Genomic DNA, 24,924 nt, shown 5'->3' on the forward strand with positions numbered 1-24,924 from the left:
ATAGGAATTTATCCATCAATTCCATCCAGTATTTCTTGAAGGATTTTTCCAAGGAATCTACCAGGAATAGAGAATCTTTCAGAAACTCCTTCAGGGATTGCTTTAAAAGTTCTTCCAGAAATATACTAAGGAATCTCTCCAGGAAACTCTCTTGGAATTAATCTATTGATTTCTTTGGTGATACCTCCAAGAATGTCTAAAAATATATTTCCATGGATTTTTTTTTCATGAAAAAAAAATCTTTTAGATATACTTTAGGAACTCATCCTGAGGTATTTGGAGAAATGTGTTGTTTGAAACTCTGAGTAAATATCAGTTAACTCCCTTGAGGAATTTATGATAATCCTGAAGCACAATCCTAGTAACACCTCTGAAGTATTTTATGGTTGAACTTCTGGCGAAACTCTGATAGATATTTCCGAGTGTTAACGCTAAAAGAACTCCTTGTGAAATTCCTTAAAAAACTTTTCTCGCGAAAAATTACAGGAGATATAATTAGGAAAATACTGTTGAAGTATCTGAAGGAATTACTAGTGGAATCTTTACAGGAAATTGTGGTCAAATCGCATAGGAAATTCGTAATTGGATAATTAGAGTTCATCTTGGCCTCCACGAAGGAACCTCCCAGAGGAATCCCTGAAGGAATGTTTTAAATCCCAGGAGGAATTCCTGATAGAGTCACTGGATGATATACTGGTAGATTCCCATATCACAGGTAGAACTATTTTAATAAATTTCTGGTAATATCGCTGGAGGGTTCCTGAAAATCCCCAAGAATCTCTGGAGTTATTCCACGAGAAATTCCTTGAAAAATCCGGAGGAATACCTCTCCGGGATTGATTCCTTAAGGAAATGCGGGAGGAGCCCCATGATGAATTCCGCGAGGAATCCTTTGAGAAATTCCGGAAGAAATCTCTTGAGTAATGCCGGTAATAGAATACTTATAAGAAATTTCTGATAAAATCCCTGGAGGATATCCTGATAATCTTCGAGAGTCATTATAGATTTTGCTGGAGGAATTCCTTGAGGATTGATTCCTTAAGAAATTTCGGGAGGTATACCTTGACTGATTCCGGGAGGAATCCCTTAAGGAATTCCAGGAGGACTACCTTGAAGAGTTCTTGGATGAATCTCTTGAAGTATTCTCTAGAAGTTCGGGTATTATCTCCTAATAAATTCCGAAAATAATTCATAATAAATAACCCAGAATAACCCTAGAGGGATTCCTGAAGGAACCTTTAGAAGAATTCCTGATAGAATCCCTGACAGAACTTCTGATGGAATCCCAGGAGGATTTATAATTAAGTCATAGAAAATTTTCTAATGGAATCCATGAAAGAACTTCCGATGGAATCCCTGCATAAATTCCCAGTGAAATCTATTGAAGAACTCCTTCAGATGGAATCCTTGGAAACACTTGTGATGTAATCCCTGGAGTAATTCCTGATAGAATCATTAGAGAAACTCTTGATAGAAGTCCTGTAGAAATTTCAGGTGGAATCTCTGAAGGAACTCCTAATGGAAACCCTAAAGAACTCCTGATAAAGTCCTTAGAAGAACTCCTTATGGAATCCCTTGGGAACTCTTGATAGGATCCCAGAAGGAATTCCAGGTGGAATGTCTAAAGAAATCCCCAGAAGAACTCCTTATGTAATTCCCAGAAGAGATCCTGATGTTATCCCTAGAAGAAACTTCTGGTGCAATCCCTCGAGGATCCAGGTGAAATCTCTGAAGAAACTTCAGATATAATCTCTAGAGGAATTCTTTATGGAATCTTTAAGGGAGCTCCTGTTAAAATTACTGAAAAATTTAATAATGATTTCTGACGGAATCCGGAGGAACTCCTGATGGAACCCCTGAAGAAATTCCTAAAGATATTCTTGCAGGAACTCCAGATGAAATCATTGGAGGAACTCCTGATGAAATCCCTTGAAGAATTCCCTATTGAATCACTATAGGAACTCCTGATGAAATCCCTGGAGGAATTCCTGATAAAACTCCTGATGGAACACCTGATAGAAAGCCTAGAGAAATTTCTTATGATATCCCTAGATGATCCTGATGGAATTCTTAGGTGACCTCCTGATATAAACTCTGGAGGAAGTCCTAATAGAATCTCGGAAGAAATGCTAGCTGGGATCTCTGAAGGAACTCTTGGTGGAATTTCTGGAAGAACTCCTGATGAAATCCTCAGAAGAACTCTAAAGGTACTTCTAATAGAATCTCTATTGGAATTCCTGATAGATTCTCTTGAGGAACTCTTAATGGAATCCTTGGAGGAATATAAAGATATTGTTGGAGGAACTCCTGATAGAGTCCCGATGAAATCTCTAGATGAACTCCTCATGAAATTTCTGGAGGAATTCCTTATAAGTTTCCTGAAGGAACTCCTGATAGTATCTATAGAGGAACTCCTGACAGAATCTCTTGAGAAATTTTGGGTGAAATCTCAGAAGAAACTCTTTATGGCATCCCTGAAGGAACTTCTGATGAAATCATGGAGGAAATCCTAAATATATTGTTGAAGGAGCTCCTGATGTAATCAATAGAGGAATTTTTGATGAAATTCCTAGAATAACTAGTGATGGAATCTCTAAAGAAACTCCTGATAGAAACTCTGGAAGGTATTCCAGGTGGAATCTCTGAAGCAACTTGTAACGACAAGACACTGCCACTGAACAGCAGGCGGAACTCATGATGAAATCTCCAGAAGCCCTAAAGGTACTACCGATAGAATCCCTACAGGAGCTCCTGATGAAATCCCAGGGGGAACTCCTGAAGGAATCCTTTGAAGAATTTGTAAAGATATTCTTGAAGGAACTCTGGATGGAATCATTGGAGGAAATTCTGTTGAAGTCCCGAGAAGAACTCCGGGTGGAATCTCTGAAGTATCTCCTGATAGAATCCCAGGAAAAACTTCTGATGAGATCCCTAGTTGAGTTCCAGGTGCAATTCCTGAAACAACTGCTGATCGAATCTCTGGAGGAATTCCAGATGAATGCCTGAAGAATTCCTGATAGAATCCCTAGACGAACATCTGATTAAACCCCCAGAAAGATTCTCGATGGAATTTCTAGAGGAACTTCCAATGGAATCCGGAGAGGAACTTCCGAAGGAATCCCTAGAGCTAGTCCTGATAAAAACCCTGAAGGAACTGCTGAATGAAACCTTCGTGAGATTTATGATTGAATCTTTAGAAGTTCTCCTGATGGAATGCCTGGATGAAATCGTGTTTAATTCCCTAGAATAACTCCTGATTCTAGAGGCCTTCCTTAGCCGAGTGATCAGAGTCCGTGGCTACAAAGCAAAACCTTTCTGAAGGTTTCTGGTTTAAATTTCCGGTCGGTCCAGGATCTTTTCGTAATGCAAATTTCCTTGACTTCTCTGGGCATAGAGTATCATCGTACCTGCCACACAATATATGAATGCGAAAATGGCAACTTTGGCAAAGAAAACTCTCTATTAAAAACTGTGGAAATACCCATTGAACTCTAAGCTGGGAAGCAGGCTCTGTCCCAGTGAGAACGTAACGCCAAGAAGAAGAAGAACACCTGATTCTCAGAGGAATCACTGATGGAATCCCTGTTGGAACTCCTGATAGAATCTCATGAGGAATTCCAGGTGAACTTTCGGAAGGAATTTATAAAAGAATTCTTACAGGAATTTCTTGTTAAATCACTGGACAAAATGTTGATTAAATTTCTGGAAGAACACCTGGTGAAATCATGAAGGAGTTTTGGAAGAATTCCTAAAGATATTACAAGAGGATTACCTGGAGAAATTCCAGGTAAAATTCCTGATGGAAACCCTGTAGTACGAATCCAGGTACAATCCATGGATGGATTTTTTGAATCACAGGTGAAACTGCTGATGGATTCTCTGAAGATATTTCTGGAGAAATTGGTTGAGGAATGATTAAAGAATCCTTGATGAATTTGCTAAAGAAAACGGTTAGAGATAGTTGGAAACGATAGTGAAATATATAGAAACAACTCAGGAGCGTGCATTTGATAGATCACTATGGCACCGACGCTGCGTAAATTCACGCATTTTGACTTTCCACCCATCTGCATCGGAAGTTCATGGGACGTCGAAGCTTCAATTTGACATGATGACGTCAGTGTTCGTGCAACATCCCTACAGATCGGTTCGTCGAACATTTGGCTCCGCCCACCGGTGGTTTGAGCAAAATCAAACTCGTTTGATTTTGGCGAACCGATTCGTCAACCGTCAAATTGGTTTCACAAACTGTCAAATTGGTTCGTCAAGCAGCATCACACACGGTCAAACATAGCACCAACATGAACATCAACCTGGGGGGCGGAGTCAATGTTGGTCAAACCGTCTGAGCGTCTGTGGGGTGCATAAGATGTCGTGAAAGGTCTTATACGTACAAAAGTGGAGGCGATATATGTGTATATTTTATATGAGGAAAGATTGCATGCAATGCGAGTGTGTAGATTTTATTGCGAACTAATCTGTATTCTTATGCGACTTTATTTATGATAACAAAATTTATTTGACAGCTGCCACGGATTGATCCGATTTCCTTTGTACGAGTATACGGGACGAAACGAAATGTACATATACACTCATAAAATAGCGTTTTTTTTGTGAGGAAACTCATCGATCAAACGATTTCATTTACCATTTAGTGTGGATGTGATGCAATTTGTCTGAGAAAACGACTTTGTTCGTAAACTGTTATGCGACTTCCAGTTGTCTGGGAAATGAATCAATTTAAAAAGAGAAAGAGGCAGGTAGACCGGGACAAGGATAGAAATATTCGGAAAGGGAAGGCTACAAGGGTCTCGGATAGCTATGCACAAACTCAATCGCATTTCGTATTAGGACGAAGTTAGAACCCAGCTAGAAAACCGAATCCTATAACCAAGTTTGGTGGAAATTAGAAGTGAAGTGCGAAAACCCTCCTTAATATTGCACGGTGTCGAATCAGGTGGAAGCACCCTAGTAGCTCCCTAACCCATCCTTTCTACCGAATGACTGTGTAATTCAGAACCCAAAGGAGCAGTGATTCCCAAAGTGGGCGAATTCGCCCCCCTGGGGGCGATTTTTAGGTCCAGGGGGGGGATTTGTTAAACTAAATTTGGGGACGAAAGTGCTAGTTCAAAGTTTGTAAGAGACACTCATATTTTAATGATAGCATATACATCTGACGAAGAATTTATATGACACCTGACTATTTCATCGGTTTTTTACTCTTAACGCGCTCGCTTTCGAATTATGATACAAATTTGATGATTGTCATTGAGATCTGAATGGTTTTTGCTATAAATAATATTTAATGCAAGCAAAACTTTTGGCGATGTTTGAAATTTATTTCTAAGGCCAAAGTAAAGTTTGGTGACTTTTTGTTGGGGGATCTTTAGAATAAGGCAGATTTCTCACACATTTGATACACTACTCATTTTTATATTTTGTTGACCCGCATACTAACAGTATTTGTAGTACAAATCATTTTATAAAAAAATGTGACTTTGGTGGACGAAAATCGGGTTCCAAAGATAAAATCACTGAATCCAATATACGTTAATCACCCTTCTTAATAGTAGGCCTGAGTGACATAAAATTGCATGAATCAAAGCTTTAAAAAAAATCTAAATTAAACGTTATATTTAAGTAAAAGAAAAGTTGAAAAAAGTGTGTTTTTTTTCTTATATTTTGTATATAGATTGAACTGTTTGCAGAACAGACGATAATGTATTGCCCAATTTTCCATTAATTTGATTCGACAATTTAGGAAACATTAAAAAAGACAAAAAAGCAGAAAGTGAGCTGAACATTTTTCGATGATCGCACATAAGCCAGGATAGATATTTTGATACAAAAACAATTGATGCATATGACAGATATGACTCTTTTACTGTTATACAAGTAAAATACACTATTTTTCAGAAGCATTATGATTGACCCCTTAGATTTGACCAATTTTTGGTATACTTATGATAAAATATTGATCAATACTAACGTACAACGTAAGTTTAATGCTTAATACAAATGTTGAAATTTCATATTCAAAAAAAAAATATTGGTCTCAAGGGGGCGAACGTCAAAAAAGTTTGGGAAACACTGGTCTAGAGGTTAGTCCAGCGTGCCGGGACACATCCCGCGTGCCCAAAAGTAACCCTATTTGGCTGAAAGGAGAAGTTGTACATAATCAGAGTCACTAACCGTATCAAGCAAAGTGGGCTCAAGCCTTCAATAACGCGGAAAACCCTGTCTTGAGGTCCAAACCGGTGAATCCTCACGCCTGGTCGAGACAGATGACCGACCTGAGCCCAAGCAGATCGCATCCGTGGAAAACACCAGCGTAGGTAGCCTGTCCAGGCAATCTCTCGATCCCTCGACACTGCAGATTGATTCGAGGGCCAAGTATCGGTCTTCAGCTCGGATTGCAGCAGTGCGTAGCTAGCCGGCCCAACACCCATCACAAAACACACACGATCGAATCAGTAAGTTTAAGAATAAATAGTATAAACCCTAGCAAACGTTTTGTAGCCTGTTTAGTTGAAGGAAGGAACCCTTGAAAGCCCCTAAAGCCTACCCTGGGTGCGCCAGGACCCGTGCTCTAGTTTGCCGGTGTCTGAGGCAAAAACCGCGAGTAACATATTACTTTTCTAAACCATAAAAAAAACATTTAAGACTCGAAAGTATCATGAGATTTGTTGATAAGTATTGTTTTAGACATGAAGTATGTGTTTCAAGGCAAATACGGTGAACAAATTGCCATATATGCTAGTAAACTTGCATGCAAGTTGGTTGAAATCGTCAAATTGTCAAACTGCCAAAATCTAAAAAACTGGACGTGCTATGACTTTTTTGAAAACGACAGTGAGTTCTGCTATCCTAAATTAAGTAAAAAGCGGTATTTTAGTGCTTGAGACAAAAATATTGTTCACAGTGTTACGGTTTCTCCAAATCAAACTATGAAAATTATAAGCGCACAAACACTTTTCGACGAATAGCCATTCGAGGAACTGGCTTTGGAGAATCAACATATTGGAAAAAGTAGCACAACCAATTTGGAATCAATTATGCCACTTTTCCCCTAAAGTCATGTCCCCGAACACCAGTTCGCCTATGACACTATTCCTTGAATGACCCGTTTCACCGAAAAGTGATGCAGTTTAATAATGTACCAGAATAGGCTTCAGGAACAAACTACAAAGAACGATAAGCAATCAAGAGAAGGAGATATTTAGTCATTCTCGACTTCACACATATTGAAAACGGTAAATCAGATAACCAGTTTATTCACCACCCTAAAATGGATGAAGCGATGACAATTATAATCATAATTATGAGTGCCAAACACTTCTTTCACAATTCTTCCATAAGTTCATCCTTTCATGCCTCCCACATTTTGAACGAAATTTATCTAAAACTATCACAAAAAAGTCTCCCAAAATTAATTGATATCATCAAAATTAATTTAAGAAATCCTATGAGAAATTTGCCAAAAAAAAACCAACTAGTTACTTTATGAACTGTTCCAGGATTTGTTGTAATGATTTTTGAGCAATTCATATGAGAATACCACTAATTACATCTGTAGATATTCTTCGGCATTCTATTTAAGACTTATGCATGAATTATACTCAATATTTCTCGAAAAATTATTCAAACAGACTCAAGTCAAAAAAGTATACAAACTTACTTTATCGATTCTACGTGTTTCGCAGACGAAATTCTACGCATTTTGCTCTTGACCAACTCGATTTTTCACTTTTAGAACGTTTACTTTCCGGAATTACAAAACGACGAAAGTAAGATTTTCAACTTTCGCTACCTAACCACTACTTTCGCCGCTCCGCTGTATGGAGAGACAAAGTGACTTAACCACGAATCAAAATAAAACACTACTTGAGCCGATTTTACACTGATACAAAAACGTCGAAAGTAACTGAATAAATCGGCTTATCATTTTGTAATAAATTTTTTGTGGGAAATAACAGGAGCTCCCTAGTTTTTGAATGCGAGCTATTTGTATGCAAAATTTAAGCAATGTACACGGCGAAAAAATGTGAAAAAGGTGATTCATTTTAAAACAGTTTTAGAAGACAGGTTGTGATTCTTCTGAATTAATTTTCTCAAAACTGTATGGAAGTTACTTACGTCGATTTGAAAAAGTAATCGAGATTTCTCTAATGATCATTTTAGTACTGTTTAGGATTTACTTGTTCAAAATTTACTGTATAAAATCCAATAAGGATTAACCTACAGATTATGCTAGAAATTCCACTAAAAATATCAGGATTTCTGACTAGATAAATTTGGAGTTGTTTTGGTGTTTCCTTAATATATACAGTTTTTGATAAAGTTTTATAATCGAGGGAGTTTCCCACATTGTTTTGTTTTCTCAAAAATGTTTTCATAAATTTTAAATATTCTCTAAACAAAAACTGCAAGCTTTTCTCTATGAAATTTTAACATCGATCGATATTTTCTGATGCAAAGCTGTTCTTAGAAATGTATCCAAAGGAGGCTACTTATATTCAACATTAGGCTTGTCCACATAGTTATCCAACACTAGGCCTGTCCATTCTTTTAAAATGTACTTAGATTTTGTTGTTTACTCTCCTCACTTGATTGACATTCGTAAAGGAGTCCAAATTTCTGCTGTTTTATTTGAATCAGAAGAAGCATTTAATCGGTTTTGTGTTTTTTTGGTAAATTTCCAAGTTTCATAGAATCTTATCTAAGCACAAATGTAACAAAAATAGCTGTTTAACCACCAAATATTAGCTATATATGTCAACTTGAAGTTAACTGAAGCAAGTATATCCCATAAAAAACAGAAGTTTGTCTATATTTCAATGGACTTAATGCTCAAATGTAGCCTTAAATTTAATTGAGTAGTGTTTGATCCTTCGACCTTGTGGCTTGCTCTAGCAGGGGCGGGCGATGGTGGCAGGATCAAACATGTCGCGTGTCGTACGCGATAAAGTGTCACTTGCTCTTGCGGCAGCGAGTGATGAACACGTATTCGGCGTACAATGTGATTATCGAATAATTTCGCGAATCCACTTAGGCGCATGAATCGCTCTCAGATCTGTGCCTTATCCCACTAATCCAATATCCTTTCCATGACAACTGTGGAGATGCAGAGGTGATCTCGGTCTCTAGTAACAACGGTTGTCTAACTAACATTCCTTCCCTTCTTCCGATGACCGTAAGGACGTGGCCGGCGTCGTTTTTGACTTTTGGATTCTGAGCTCTCGATTTGTGCACATTGAGAATGGTAAGCTTATCCTAAGCCCCATTCATTGAAGCTCTGAGCAAATTCGATTGATATGGTCAATCACGGAGTAGCAACTATGAATTGTGCGGTAATTTATGCTTATGCTTAAATGTAGCCTAAAAATGTGATTTTGAAAACATTTGGCTATGTTAGACCACAATTTACAGTTTAATATTTTGAGCAGAATAGTATTATTCCGGGTCTACCAAATGTTCTGTTTTTTACACCAAAATTGCAGGAAGTAAGGAAAAATAATAAATGTTTAATCCTTGGATTACAATGTTTGGCTCTGCCTATAACTGCCAAAAGCAAAACATTTTGTTCTATTTAACATCTTTTCAATCTACCATTTCAACAACTATTTTTATTGTTTTAAAATGTTGAACTTTCGCGAAAATATGTAATTTTCAGTTAATTGTTGAAAAAACTGTTAAATATGTTTCCAACATATCAAGGCTCGACAAAACTCTACAAATTCTGGCTTAATTATTTTACGAAATTCTGTAATAATACGAAAAGGTATTCCCAAAGGCCTACAATTGCTGTTGTTTTTGGATGACTTTTCCCTGCAACACAAAAAAACTACATTCACATATTTTTTTATTAGTTCTCGTACAATTTCTAAGCTTAATTCCAAGCTGTTTTTCTCACAACCGGGCTTTACAGCCTATGCTTTTAACCTTCTATATTAGACATTCGACGGAATTAGTGTTGGTAATCCGAGCGGTAAGTAAGTGAGGGTAGTTTTAAAAATATATTTACTTCAAAAATCAAAAGAAAAGTAAGTGTAAAATTGAAGGCATTTTCGCTTGATGCCCTCCATCAAAGTATTTACAGTGTCATCCGGTACCAGTTTCTTAGGTTTTTTTTTTCCATTTTCTTAACATGTCCTTCTAGTCTTTGGCTGTCTTCTTGCTCTTCCAAAGTTCCCGCTTCATTATTGCTCAGTACTGCTCCACCGAGCGCAGCTCCGGACAGTTTGGCGGATTCATGTCCTTTGGAACAAAATGGACATAATAGGGTCCTAAAGCCCTATCCCAATTTTAGTGCCAAACGCTTAAGTTTAGGCCAATAACACATGTTTACTCAATTTTTTAATGTTTTCGGTTGGTTTGAGTTCAAAAAACATTTTTTTAGATTTTGTCACACCCCTTGGCTTAAACTCGAATTTTGGGTGCATGTTGTTTTCCGTGTCCCTTCCAAAATGTCAGATAGGAACAACCCCAGTGTTAAAACTAAAACCCCTGTGGTGTTTTTGTCGACTAAGCGAACGTCAAACATGATCTTAAGTGTCAAGATTCATTTATGGACCCAATTTTTAAATTAAAGTTTAAACATGATATAGCCGTTATTTGAGCGGGAAAAATTGCTAAAGTAGTTGCAGTGAGATGCTATTTCGTGTTATTGAATAAAAACAAGATTTCATTGAAAATTTTAGGACCCAATTGGCCTCATACCACTCCAGGACACTTTTAGCATAGTGGCATGATGCCAAATCTGGCCAAAATAGCGGAGCTTCGTCGTGCTGCTGCAAGAACGGCAAAAGGCGCTTCTCGAGGCACTCAGATTTGTAGATCTCGCCATTTACTGTGCCCTTCGTCACGAAAGGCTCACGCCTCAGTCCGCAAGAGCAGATGGCCCGCCAAATGAGATATTTAGAGGCGAACTTCGACATTTTCTTCTTCTTAAATTTGTCGTCCACATCGAACTTGCTCTTGCCGGTGAAAAACTCCATCCCCGGAATTTGTTTAAAATTGGCTTTTATACACGTTTCGTCGTCCATCACAGAGTAGCCATATTTTGTCAGCATCTTCTCGTAGAGCTTCCGTGCCCGAGTTTTGCCGCTTATCGCGGTTTGGGAAGATCTGTACCTTGTATGTATGTAGTCCAGCTCTCTTATTTGCATTCTGGATGTAGCTCAGCGACATGCCGACCTTTTTAGCCAAATCTCGGCTTGAGATGTTGGGATCTGCTTCAATCATCCGCTTCACCTTTCCCTCCGTCTTTTTGTTCACCGGTCCCGGTTTTCTTCCAGCTCCTTTGCCGTGGTCCAACGTCAACTGCTCCTGAAACCGCTTCAACACTCTGGAGACGGTTGAATGGTGAATGTTCAACATTTTTCCCAACTACCGGTGCGATCGGTCAGTAAATTCCAGGTGTTTGGGAAGAATTTGTTCTCTCGACTCGCGTTGATTCATCTCCATTTTCGTTGAATCGAAAAACACGACTTCGAGTTTGACAGCATGTAAACAATACACATCAATAAGAAAGTGTACAAAATTTGGATAATTTTTACCCAATGGTAGGAAAGTTGTGCCCTGTTGAATGTGTCGCAATAATTTCGTGTTCGCCTTTTAAAGTGCATTACGGGACAAGCTTTTGTCTCAAGCACCAAAATACAACTTTCTATTTAATTTGTGGCTGCTGAATCAGTCGCCGTTCTCGAAAATGTCATATCACGTCTGTTAAAACTGCGTTATTGATCGGTTTCAGCCAACTTGCATGCAAGTTTACCAGCTCGTATACAGACTTGTGCCTAATTAGCTTTTTTCGTTACTAAAAAGTCCTTTTCGATTGTTTGAAAAAGGATTGTATTCAAACAAACTATATCTCATGCAGAAGTACAAGCCAACTTGTATATGCTTAGTGAATTGGATTACCAAAAACAAAGCAATGAAACATATACAATTTTCATTAAAACCTGTAGCACGACGTGCAAGAACATTCCCGTGAGCGACAATGCATTTAGCTACCCAAAAATTACTGTGTACACATAATTTGATCTTAAAGACACGGCAAAAAGATTATTTTTGTTCCGCAGTGTTATTGAGTAGTAATAAATCATGTTATTGATTACTTAACTTTTGTTAAATTGTTATTTATATAACAAACCAAACATTACATTGCTTCATTACTCATTAGTTTTTTTTTGTTTGTTATTCTGTAAACTATGTTTGAGATAAGGGTAACCAATATATTTTGGACCCCCGGGCCATTTTCCAAAAAATTTCCCGGCTAAGATAAAAATTCAGCTCAATTCGCAAGATATTTGCCAAATATTATTTGGAATGATAGGATTGTTTCATACTTGCATCAACCGTTTGTAGGGGAGTTAGGGGCATAATGGACACGTTAAGCAAATGTCCCTTTTAAGACCATAAAATGGCAATGTTTTTAATTAACCCCCGGCTGTTTTTCGAGTTTGATGTTAGTACGATGTGCTACATTCATTCATGGTAGTAAAAATCATATTATATGTCAGAAAAACGAGATAGAAAAATGAGTCGAAAACAAGGCTGGTAAAAAGGTATCGGGTCACTTGCGTGAAATTTGGTGATTCTATAAATTCAATGACTGTCAATTGGTCCGATATGTAAAAAGGCTCTCCCTCAATCATAATAACTAAAAAAGAACGTTTCTGGGTATTTTACTTTACTCAAAAATAAGATTATTCCACCGCCTTGCTCATGTGCCGATTTGAAACTGAGAGAAACTTAAAGTAAAATTTCAAAGAACAATTGAAGCAAAAAATAAACTTAAATAAAGCAAACATTTGAAATGCAATACAGATTTCATGCAGTATATAAAGTTTTGTTGAAGTATGCATATTCTCAGATACTAACGGGGTGTCCATTTCGCCCCGTGAATTGAAATGCCCCTAATATCCCTACATAAAAAATGTCTTTATTTTGACTAAAATTAATTTAAATCGGATTTTTTTCTTTCGATATCTGATTAAAAATCCTTCTTATAAGGGGAAACTTGGACTTATTCGTGTTTAGAGGTGAATGAATAAGTGCAATAAGTTGTAATAAAATTATATGTTTCCAAACGTGATCCTGAACATAAGGATTTCCTGAGAATTTGCGGATCTCTGTAAGTTCCTGAATAGCGGTATCCTAAAATTTCCAGCGTACCCTCAAGGAGCATTTTCACAACCCCAGCTAGATCGGGGATTTTTTGCGAAACACCGAAAATTTTTAATTGGCTCTCGGACATTTCCAGAAAAAGCTTAAGCTGTTTCACCGAGATCCCTGTGGCCGTGGATGGTAAGGGTTACTAGCATCTAACAGATTCATAGCAGGCTCCTATGGAAGTGTAACAAGGATCCTAAGCATTTTTAGTGAAAATCTAAGGAATATCATTGACGATCCTGAAATATTAGTGCTTGAAATTGAGTGAAAAATTAGTCATATGCATCAAATTTCACGATAACTAAAATAAAAAAACGCTTGAAATTTAAAGGAGCTTCGCGTTACAAGTAAACCATGAAAAGTGTTCCACGAATCAAAAAGTTTGAAAATCACTTCTCTAATACAGTCATCTCTCCCTTACTCGATATTCCGTATCTCGATATCGAGTTAGAGAACCATAGGAAAAGTTGGTTTTCATGGCTACCTCGATGGTCCCTTGGATCACATTTGCACTGGTTTCGTGTTCTGTAACTCGATACCTCCCTAACTCGATGGTCTCTTCAATATCGAGTTAGGGAGAGATGACTGTATATTTATATTTCAATTTAGGTGTTAGATGTATTTTTTTTTCATTTCTAGGAAAAATCCGTGCATCATCAACGGATAATTCCAAACTACAAATATTCAAACTCTCCGGATACTTAAAAAAAAATACTCCTACAAATAAACAACACGATCACTAGCGCCGCATACCGGATAACATCTGAACGTGTTTGTTATACAACCACTAGATTTTCATATTAGTTTCTACATTGCCGAAGTTACGATCAACAAAGCACCCTAGCAGAAGAAAATTGCAGCAGAATGCCAAATTGAGGTATTCCATTCCATTCCAAGTCCAATACCTACTTCCTGAATAAGGTATAAAAAAATCCTGAATAAGAATTAAAATACTAGAAATAATATCTCATGAATATTCTTCGAACTTCAATCTGATAACTCTATTTTATAATAAGTTGAATTCTTCTAAATATTCTGAACTGATTTGGTCTTGACTTTTCAAATATCTTTCCCAAAAACATCATCCTGCTTAAAAGTAGCGATTGTGACAAACATGACTCTAAGGGGTCTAGTCTCCTCCAACTCCCACTGTTCCTACGCCAATGGAGTGCAGGCTACGCGACGGGAGTATAAGCAAACGTTATTCTCATTGGGAATTATGTCCATTCCAGCCGGCGCGCGTGCAGAGGCTGAACAGTAAACAAATGCGGGAGTTGACGTTATTTATATCCGATGATGATGAAGTTGGGTGCCGCTCGACAATGTATATAAACGCGTCGAACAGAAAGGAAATATTGCGGTTGATTGAGAATTAAATTCTAACTCAAAACTCAAATGCAGAGCAAACTCTAAATAACTTAAGATTAACTTTACAACTTGAATGCCTCAATCGAGCAATCGTTAAACAAAGATAAATATAATAAGAGTTTCCAACACGTGCAACAAGTTTAACTGCAAATCTTCTTATCAAAAACTACGCATAATGACCTAGGGGTCCAATTAGCCATGTGATTATCTACAAATTTTTCAGCAAGACTATGTTGAAGTGGTGAGGTTGAATCCTGCCTGTTATGATCTTTTCGAAGTGTAAATTTCTTTGACGTCCCGGGCGTAGAGTATTGTCAGGCTTGACATACAAACTACAAATGGTAAAAACAAACCTCTCAGTTAGGGATCATCCAAAAATGACGTCCATCATTAGGGGGAGGGGGGGGTCTACGAAAGTGTGACAGTACGTGTAGAAGGTATTGGAAAAAGCGTGACAGAGGGGGGAGGGGGGGTCTAGAAATCTCAAAAAACGATGGACGTCATATTTGAATCGTCCCTTAATAACTGAAAAAGATCATAAAAACGCTTAGCTGAGAATCAGAAACTGTCCCAGTTGGGGTGTAACGCAAAAAAAAGAATGTTAAGACAGTTACCTAACTGTGAACCGTTCCCCACTCAAACGCCGATTTTATCGCCCTCTTGGAAACCCATTCATTCAGAGATATTGGAATCAGCTGAAGCGACAGTTACCGCTTCCCTAACGATAATCTCACAAAAACGACAATATGTATGTAAACATCCATAGGTGCTTTACACCAACAACAAATCCAGTATTTTGATGAGATCATTCAGTTAGAGATACAGTAGCACGCAAATTCGACGCTACAACTACCAGTATGGGCCAGGGCACGAGCGATTTTCAATGACCGGCCGGTACAATGTGAAGTCATCTACCGCAAACAACAACAATGCCCAGTTCCAAAAACGCAAGGCGCGATTTTTTATGCGAATCGATTTGAGCTCCGATTCTATTGGACGGATGGATGCCGTGTGCGTGTCAGCTGAGCCAGTTGATGTGATATTTTTGTTTTATTTTTTCGTGTGGGATAAAATTAAATAACTCAATTGACCTTGCCACTTGACATCTGGTACCGCTTCGGGAATAAATACGGCTTCCATTCCTCTACGGTGTTAGTGTTAAATTATCCATCTGAAATTTGAATTCAGTCAAGGTCAAAATGTGCTATCAATTATAACGCATACTTGCCTATTTCATACTTGCAGAAATAGAAGATGCTAATACTAATGCTTCCAAAACTCAACTTATAATATTTCCACATAAACCGAAAGCTCTTTATTTGAAACCTTCAAGTAGACATGTTGTCACGTTGAGAGGTAAATTGGTCAGATGAAATTAAGTATTTGGGGCTCATGCTAGATAAGAATTTAACTTTAAAAATTCAGATGGAGGGCATTCAAGCCAAATGTAACAAATATGTACAATGACTCTATCCTCTTATTAATAGAAAATTAAAACTTTGTCTTAAGAACGAGCTTTTAATTTTCAAACAAATTTTCATACCAGCCAAGTTGTATGCTGTAACGATATGGACTAGATGTTGTAATACCAGGAAGAACCGATTAACAATACTGCAATCCACTTTAATGACTTTCCTTGCACAAATGCAGCCATTCCACGAAAAACCGATCTAGTGGGTCACCGAATTTCGTGAAAATTTGCTATTTTGTTCCTTATCCGAAATAAGGATACACGTGTTTTTGGATTTTTCGATTAGGGTGACCATTTCCGAAATAGGGTGACCAGAAAAATCGCGATTTTGCAATTTTTTTATCTCTTCAAAAATTATAACTTTTGAACCGCTTGACCGATTTATTTAATTTTCTTGGACGAAATGAAAGCTAAAGATTTTGACTTTTCTAGACATATTTGAAATTTCACAAAGATTGTTTTTTTACATGAAATATAATCAAAAATTTCTTTTTTTTTTGTGTTTGAAGGCCTTGGGACAGAAGGGACTCTGCTGTTCTCATTTTTTCTTGAAAGTTCAGAAAATTTTACGTTTACTGTCAAATTTTCAGCGATGTATGTTTTTTAGTTTTTGAGGTATACATTTTTGAAAATAAAAATCAGTAAATTTTTATCGACACACACTGTAGGCCTCAGCGCATTGGAATTTTTATTTTTTTTAGATTCATAACTTTTGAACAGCTTAACCAATTTCCAATATTTTTTTATGGAATGAAAGCTTAAGAAAAAATTCAAAACACTGAAAAAAAAGTAACATGAAAAAAATAGTTTTTTAGAAAATTTGTATATACTTTAATTTTTTTTAGAATTCTATATTTGATCAAGGATTACTTGAGTATAATTCTGAAGAAATATTCCAAAGATCGTTAAATTTTTTAACCATTTAAACGACATATTTTTAAAATAAACTCTTTAAGAAATTGTTGAAAAACCTTTGAAAGTAATTCATAATAAATAGAAGTAGCTATTAGAAATTTTCTCAAATAAAAACAAGGGATAAATATCAAAGGAATGCAAATACAAATATTCAGGAGAAATAACAGAAAGGATTGCATTTAAAAATAAAATAAAATCATGACGTAATTCATGAAGAATTAAAATTACGATTGGCACACTTGAGAAATTGTTGAAAGAATTGTTTGAAGAATTCTTGAAATAGCTAGTGGGGTAAAAATTAAAAAAAAATCAAAAACTATGTAAAAGGATTTTATGTGTTATCTCTGGAAGATTTTTTTGCGCTGATTTCATTTTATCAGGAACCTTCAGAGAAATTGTTTGGTAATATTTTCGGAAGAAAAAAAAATCCATAAAAAATCTTCTAGAATAATTCAGAAATCAGAAACAATATTTCTAAAATAAAGCCTGGGAAGTTACTGAAAATTCCTGAAAGCACAATCAAAATAGGAATTCTGGGAGTTTTTCCTTCCTATTAATTTCCTTAAGAAATTACTAGAGTACTTCATAAACAACTTTCCCTGAAGATTTTTTGGGTCAAATCGTGCAGAATATAATTAAAATATCAAGAAAACGGACGAAAAATTCTATGACAAATCTCTGCTAGAAGTTTCAAATATAATCGGTTTGGAATTCTTGAAGGAATTAGAAAATTGTTTAAAAACAATTCTGGAGAAAAGAGGAAATTCTGGAAAATCTGAGAGGTGTAATTCTTGTTGAAAACATTCTCAAGGAACCCGAATTATAATTTTTAGGGGAATTCCCTTCTTCCTTGTCTTTTTACTGAGATCACCAGCTTCATACTGGAATTTTCAACTCAACAATAAAGTCAAATTGATGCAGTCTCAATCATAGAAAAAAATTGGATTCTATTTGGAAGACTAAATGAAGTTGCTTAATGCAGACAACTCTCCCTTACTCGATATTTCCTATCTCGATATCGAGTTAGAGAACCATAGTAAAAGTTGGTTTTCATGGCTATCTCGATGGTCCCTTGAAAAGTATGTGTACTGATTTTGTGCACCGTAACTCAATACCTCCCAATATCGAGTTGTGGAGAGTTAACTGTAATTGAAAATTTTAAAGTGGAAGACATTGGAAGACATTTTTCCGTGATATTGGAAGACACTTAAAAAAATCACCTGGCATCCCTGGAACACATCATCATTGCTTTTGGGATGACCTGAGGTTGGATTGAGGAGGTCTTCTTTGAAGACTTTTCTAAAGACTTCTTTGAATACTTCTTTGAAGACATATTTGTAGACTTCTTTGAAGATTTCTCTGGAGACATATCGGAAGACTTATTTGAAGGTTTCTTTGAAGACTTCTTTAGAGACTTCTTCGCAGATTTCTTTGTAAACCTTTTTGAAAACATCGTTGAAAGCCTCCTTGCACATTTCTTTGAAGACTTCTTTGAAGACCTCTTGGACGACCTTTTTGAAGACTTCTTTGAAGACTTTATTGATGTCATCTTTGAAGACATCTTTGTAACTTCTGGTAACATTGGTTCTCGGAAGGCTTCTTTGAAGATTTATTTAAAGATTTATTTGAGGACTTCTTTGAAGACCCCTTGATAACGTTTTTGAAGAGTTCTTTGAAGACTTTTTTGAAGACTTCTTTGAAGACTTCTTTGAAGACTTTTTTGAAGACTTCTTTGAAGACTTCTTTGAAGACTTTTTTGAGGTAATCTTTAAAGACTCCTCCGAAGACTTATTTGAAGGCTTCTCGGAAGACTTCTTTTAAGATTTCTTTAACGATTTATTTGAAGCCTCCTTTGAAGACCTCTTGACGACGTTTTTAAAGAGTTCTTTGAAGACTTTTTCGAAGACTTCTTAGAAGACTTCTTTGAAGATCTATTGACGGCGTTTGTACTGACATTTTTAAAGACTTTTTTGAAGACTTCTTTGAATACATTTTTGAAAACGTTTTGAAAAATTATTTGAACGCTTCTTAGAAGTCTTCTTTTAAGGCTTCACGGAAGACTTGTTTGAAGAATTCTTTATAGACTTCCTTAGAGACTTCATTGAAGAATCCTTTGAAGCCCTCTTTGACGACGTTTTTGAAGGCTTCTTAGAAGGCTTCTTAACAAACTTCTCTGAAGACTTCTTTAAAGTCATTGTTGGTTACGTCCCGTCGACAAATGGTCTACCTGAGCTAACCGCCAGTCTAGAGTGACAAAACCACACCCATCCATGTGCAAGGGTTTGTCCAGGTATAGGAGACGGACGAAGGTCAGACACGATATTGACAGCTAATATAATTAAGGAACAATTGAATTGAGCAGCCTTGAGTTATAAAGAGTACATTTGTGAATTCTTAAACCTAATAATTTACATGCAAATCAACCTATTTCTAAATACATAAATACTATATAAACAGGAATTCGGGTTGAACATACGTGCCAAATGCCTTCTGCATAGTGATCCTTGACTAGTAAACGGGTTCTAACTTACAACTAAATGCTATAAGCAACTTGCTTAGAAACCACAGGACACAGCATAAATACCACAGTGTTACCGTTGATAGGCTGAATAACCCTACGCATTGTATCCATCAGCAAATAGTAGAGGACAGACAGTAGAATCACTAAAGAATTTTATAACTTTTGCACCGGATAAATAAAGTTTGGGAATAAAGTTCATGGAATTTCGATTCAAACTCGTTGTGATCAACAGTCATCTTTGAAGACTTCTTCAAAAAATGCTTTAAACACCGCTTTTAAGACTTTTTAGCAGACCTCTTAGAAGATTTCTTTGCGGGCCAAGACTTCCTTAAAGCTTTTTTAAAGACTTCTTTGAAGACTTTTTTGAACACGTTTTTGAAGACTTCTCTGATTTTTTTGAAAGCTTCTCGGGAGACTTCTCTGAAGACTTCATTGACGACTGTTTAGAGACTTCTTTGAAGAGTTTTTTGCAAACTTTTTTTTTTAATACTTCTTGGAAGAATTCTTTTAGGACTCTACCTATCTGGCTGCTTATTCCATACCTTCTTGCTTCAATCGGATTTGACTCGAACACCTTTTGTACAAAGCTGTTGTCCGGCATTCTTACAACTTGCCCTACCCAACATATCCTCCCGTCTTTAGCCACCTTCATGATACCACTCGTCGCTCAGAGTTACCAAGTGCTTGAATCCGAGGTAGACAAACTCATCTTGTTTTTTTTACTTATTCACCACAAATCAGACGTTTGCCGCATCACGCTTCAGACTGATGTACAGTTTTGCCACTTTTTTGCCGACATTATCCATATAATCCGCGAAGCAAACTAATCGGCTGGATCTTGTGAAAATCGTATCTCAATTTTTGAACCCAGCTCGCCGTATGACACCTTCTAGCGCGATGTTGAGCAGTAAAAAAACAAAAGTTCATATTCCTGTTGAATTTCAAAAGTTTCCATGATAGTTGGTTGAACGTATTTTTTATTACATTTTTATTGGATTTCTGAGATTTTTTCGTTTTCACTTAGAAAAATGCTGCTTTCTACGGTGCATATTTTTCGAGCTATTAATTTTCAAAGTTAGGGATGTTCAGGATATAAATTAAGAACTTGACGTGACTGTTATAAAACTGAAGTCGAAAAGAATTGCTTTACTCTTGAATCATATTGTAGAAAACAAGAATTCCAAAACATGTTGAGAAAAAAAATCAGTATGGTTGTTTTGGAAGGACAGTAATCCTTGCGCAAAGTTTAAATTGAAAACATAGTAGGTGAATATTTTTGAGAATGGGGATGGAAAGTGTATCTCTTCATCAAATCAAAATTTTGAGTTTTCATCTAAAAAATGAAAAATGATCGATGAACTGTCTCTAATTCCTATTTTGTTTATCTTTCTCATTCCAGGTACGTATCGCTTATGAACCGGAAAACGATAATGGCAGGTTTTGTACTCGTGAATCTACCATCTAGGTCGTAGCAAACAAAAAATCCAAAGCTCTTTCCAATTAAGGCTATCTATCCCAAAACAATGAAGAGTCTCAGACATTTTGCTGGATACCTATTTTATAAGCATGTTTATTCCTCTTATCTATTATATTATTATTATTTTCCAAAAAAAATATCTTATCTATCTCCAATAGCGGTCAGTGGTCCGCTAAATCCGCTCTATCAGCAGCGGTATTCCTCCGAGCGGAGCCGGTATGCCCGACTTTGGATTCACCACCAAACGTTCGGGTGTATTCGAACTAGGCCTTACCCGAAAGTTCCGCAGCACCGTTATCAGCCCCACGCGTGTTTGCATCAGGCCGAATCGCATTCCGATACAGTTGCGGGGACCCTCACCGAACGGCAGGTAGACAAAGGGGTGACGGCTGGCGCGGTTCTCCGCGTTGAAACGCTCCGGATCGAACCGGTCCGGGTCCGGGTAGTAGTCCGGATCGTGGTGCAGGGCGTGAACCGGGATGAACACGAACGTGCCCTTGGGGATTTTGAGATCTGTGTTGGGGATGTTGTAGGGCTGGGTGGAGGTACGCAGCAGTGAATCTACGACCGGGTGCTTGCGAAGGGTTTCTAGGGAAAAATGTTCGAGAGGTAGAGATTGATGTTTAATGGATATTGCAAGGAACTTACCATCAATCACCATGTTGAGATATTCAACGGAGGACACCGATTCGTAGGTCAGGTCGCCTTCTCCGCAGACTTTGAAAATTTCAGCGCGTAGCTTTTCCTGGATATCCGGATTCATAGCCAGCTCGAACAGGCAGTTGACCATGGTGGTCGAGGAAGTCTCGAATCCTGCTACGAAGAAGATGAACGACTGCGCCGTGATCTCGTTCAAAGTCAGCTTCTCTTCGAGGTTTGTGCTGTTCTTCATCTGGATCAGGATGTTCATGAAGTCACTCCGTTGAACGTTGTTCCGTTCTCGGTGGTCGATCGTTTCCTGCACCATATTTGTGAAGAAATTCTCGACTTCCGCTGGAGTGGCTTTGAGCTTCAGCTTAGTGGCTACACCTTTAAAGAGCATAAGAACGATCATCCACAGCATCTGCCCTACGGATTGTTCGAAAATCTTTCTTGATACTTCCCGGAATCTGCACTGGGTGGCCCGCAAACTGTTGCACTCTATTCCAAAGGCACACGATCCGATGACGTCGGTCGTAAAACCTGCCAAGACATTCTTCATCTCCAATTCCGTCGAACCACTTTCGGTCTTTTCCCAGAGAAACTCCTTCAGGTCGTCCGCTACGTTGAGGATTGTGCTGAACATCATTTTCATCTTTCCGGAGGTGAAAGTGGGCGATAGCTTAGCTCTCAATTGACGCCACGCTTGACCTTCTAGGGAAAACAAGTGACCGGTCAAGGGATCCACTTCCGGATTGTTGTAGACTCCTCGATCGTGGAAGAAATTGAAGTCCTTCACCAGCATCGCTTTGATCAGATCCGGATCGACGACGACCGTCGAAGGAACGAGAAACAAAACCGTTCCTCCAATAGGCAATTTCCGCGCTTTGAACTCATTATATATCCGCTGATTAATATACTGCATATGCTCCGTCTGATTCATGTTCTTGTAGTCTCCGTAGATCATCTTCGCCCTTCCAGTGCACGGAAAGTTACGATCCTTCCAAAAACTCCGCTTCTTGTCCAGGAACAGAAATACGCATCCCGCCGTTGCAAGCACCAGCGTGACACCGATCGCTAGATACAATTCCAATAAAGCCATAATGAACCGTCAAGTTCGCACGACAACTCGTCTACGACTGACGGATGGGCGTCGGCTGAAAACTCTGGCGCAGCTCGCAAAGGCGTTATCTCTCACGCGCCGGAGGCTTGTCGGCATCGTTGCACAAGCACGAGAGATAACTCTCTCACTCGGAGAGAGAGCATAACTGATTTTCTCACTCTCTTCACACGATTGTCATTGTCATGAATTATTGGTGGCAAGTTCAAGGTCGATTCTTCGTAAATTGAAACTCATCTGATGGTTGATTTATTGCGTTATTTTAATACTGAACTGAACCGCCTCCGATTAGGTGCGGCGTCCTTAGAGTACAACCTTACTATCTAAACCCAAATAAGTCATATCTTATCGTACCGTAGATAATTTCCACCGTCCGGCGACAGAACGAACGATTTCACATCGAATGCAATCTTATCGGGGGTCTTCGCTGAAGGTGAAAATCTGAAGTTGCGCAGCAATGTGATCAACCCGATTTTGGTTTGCATTAGGCCGAAGCGCATTCCGATGCAATTGCGGGGACCTTCCCCGAACGGTATGAAGGCGTACGGATGCCGAGCTTGGGCCGCTTCTGGCAGGAATCGATCCGGATCGAAGTTGTCCGGATCCAGGTAGAAGTCCGGATCGTGATGCAACGCATAGATCGGTATGGTTATCATCGTTTGCTTCGGGAGGACGTGCTTCGTCCCGGGAACCGTGTAGTCCGATGTCGGGACGCGATTTAAACTCTCGATCGGAGGGTACTTGCGAAGGGTTTCTGAAATAACAAGAAAATAGTTATAGTAGAACAGTAGATTCTCGTTAAAATAGCTTACCATTCACAACATTATCCAAGTAGTGAAGGCCCATCACCAGGTCGTACGTAACTCGTCCACCGTTGGAAGCAACCGCTTCTTCAATATCCTCTCGCAGCTTCTCCTGAATATCCGGATTCTTGGCCAGCTCGTACAGACAGAAATTCATCGTCGTCGAAGACGTCTCGTACCCAGCAATGAAGAACACGAAACACTGCGCCGCTAGTTCTTCCATCGTCAGTCCCCTCGCAGCAACCTCGTCCGCTTCATCCAACTGATCCACCAACCGACCTTTGTTCTTCAACTGCAGCAGCAAGTTCATGAAGTCATTCCTCATCACGTTGTTCTTCTCTCTAAACTCCACCGTTTCCCGAACCAATCCGAGGAAGAACTTCTCCACCCCAGCATCCGTAATCTTAACCCCCAACTTGCGCGCCAGATCCTTGAACAACGACGCAAAGATGAACTTGAACAACGTAGACATCCTCTGCTCGAACACCTTCTTCCCGTACTTCAGGAAATCAGAATCCGGATTCTTCAAAGTGTTACACTCAATCCCAAAGGCACACGTCCCAATCACGTCCGTCGTGAAGCTTGCCAACACTTCCTTCATCTCGATCACCGATTCCCGCTCCCGACTGTCCACCAAAAACTGCCGGAACTCTTCGGCCACGTCCATGATCGTTCCGAACATGGCCTTCATCCGTCCCGAAGTGAACGTCGGCGTCAACATCTGCCTCAGAATCTTCCACTGGAGCCCCTCCAGGAGAAACAGCTGCCCCGACAACGGATCATCCTTCGGGTTGTTATAGATTCCCCGATCGTGAAAAACAGCAAAATCCCGCACCAGAATCGTTTTGACCAGCTCCGGATCCACAATGATCACCGCCGGCACCGCAAAAAAGCTATACCCTCCGAAACCTTCACCGCGCGCCTTAAACTGCTGGTACAGTTCCCGGTTCACGTACGCCGCATGCTTGTTGGTGACCTGCCCGCGGACGTGGCCGAACAGAAACTCCGGATTCGGCGCGCACGGGATTCCACGATCGGACCAGAACCGATGACGGCTGCGAATGTAGAGGCCGGCAGCCGTCAACAGTAAGGCCACCACTGCCAATAAAAAAGGTAGCATTTCGATTACCGGTCCACACTCGATGAGCGACTCGATTGGACTAACGACGATGGTTAGATTGGAGACTGGCGTCGCATCGTTTTGTGGATGCCAGCCACGCGCTGTTTATCGTTTTGTTTGACGACGTCCCCATCTTCCACCCTTCTTGTCTCGCGGATGATTGTGATCAAACTGAGGTGGAACGTTTATATTCTCGAGTTGGTAGGGTTGGTAGGGTTAATAGGGGCAATATGGGCCACATATGAAGAAGTTCTTGAAAATCATAGAAATACAATACTCATCAATATATTCATATATTTAATATTATTTATATG

General features: G+C 38.7%; 2 protein-coding genes across 9 annotated transcripts in view; one reads left to right on the forward strand and one right to left on the reverse strand.

Moving 5' to 3' along the window:
- The window catches only part of LOC5576390 (sodium/calcium exchanger 1), a 641,354-nt gene that overhangs the window by 556,709 nt on the left and 59,721 nt on the right, over nt 1-24,924 (forward strand). The gene's annotated exons all lie outside the window — the stretch shown is intronic.
- Nucleotides 21,038-24,665, reverse strand: LOC5576391. Its single transcript, XM_021838696.1, has 4 exons — nt 23,500-24,665; nt 23,029-23,441; nt 21,577-22,678; nt 21,038-21,516 (listed from the first exon to the last, which is right to left on the reverse strand). The coding sequence occupies exons 1-4, from the start codon at nt 24,608-24,610 to the stop codon at nt 21,101-21,103; spliced, it is 3,042 nt and encodes a 1,013-aa protein (XP_021694388.1). The 5' UTR covers nt 24,611-24,665; the 3' UTR covers nt 21,038-21,100.

The sequence above is a fragment of the Aedes aegypti genome, chromosome 1, assembly GCF_002204515.2.
Source record: "Aedes aegypti strain LVP_AGWG chromosome 1, AaegL5.0 Primary Assembly, whole genome shotgun sequence".
NCBI classification, from domain to species: Eukaryota; Metazoa; Arthropoda; class Insecta; order Diptera; family Culicidae; genus Aedes; species Aedes aegypti.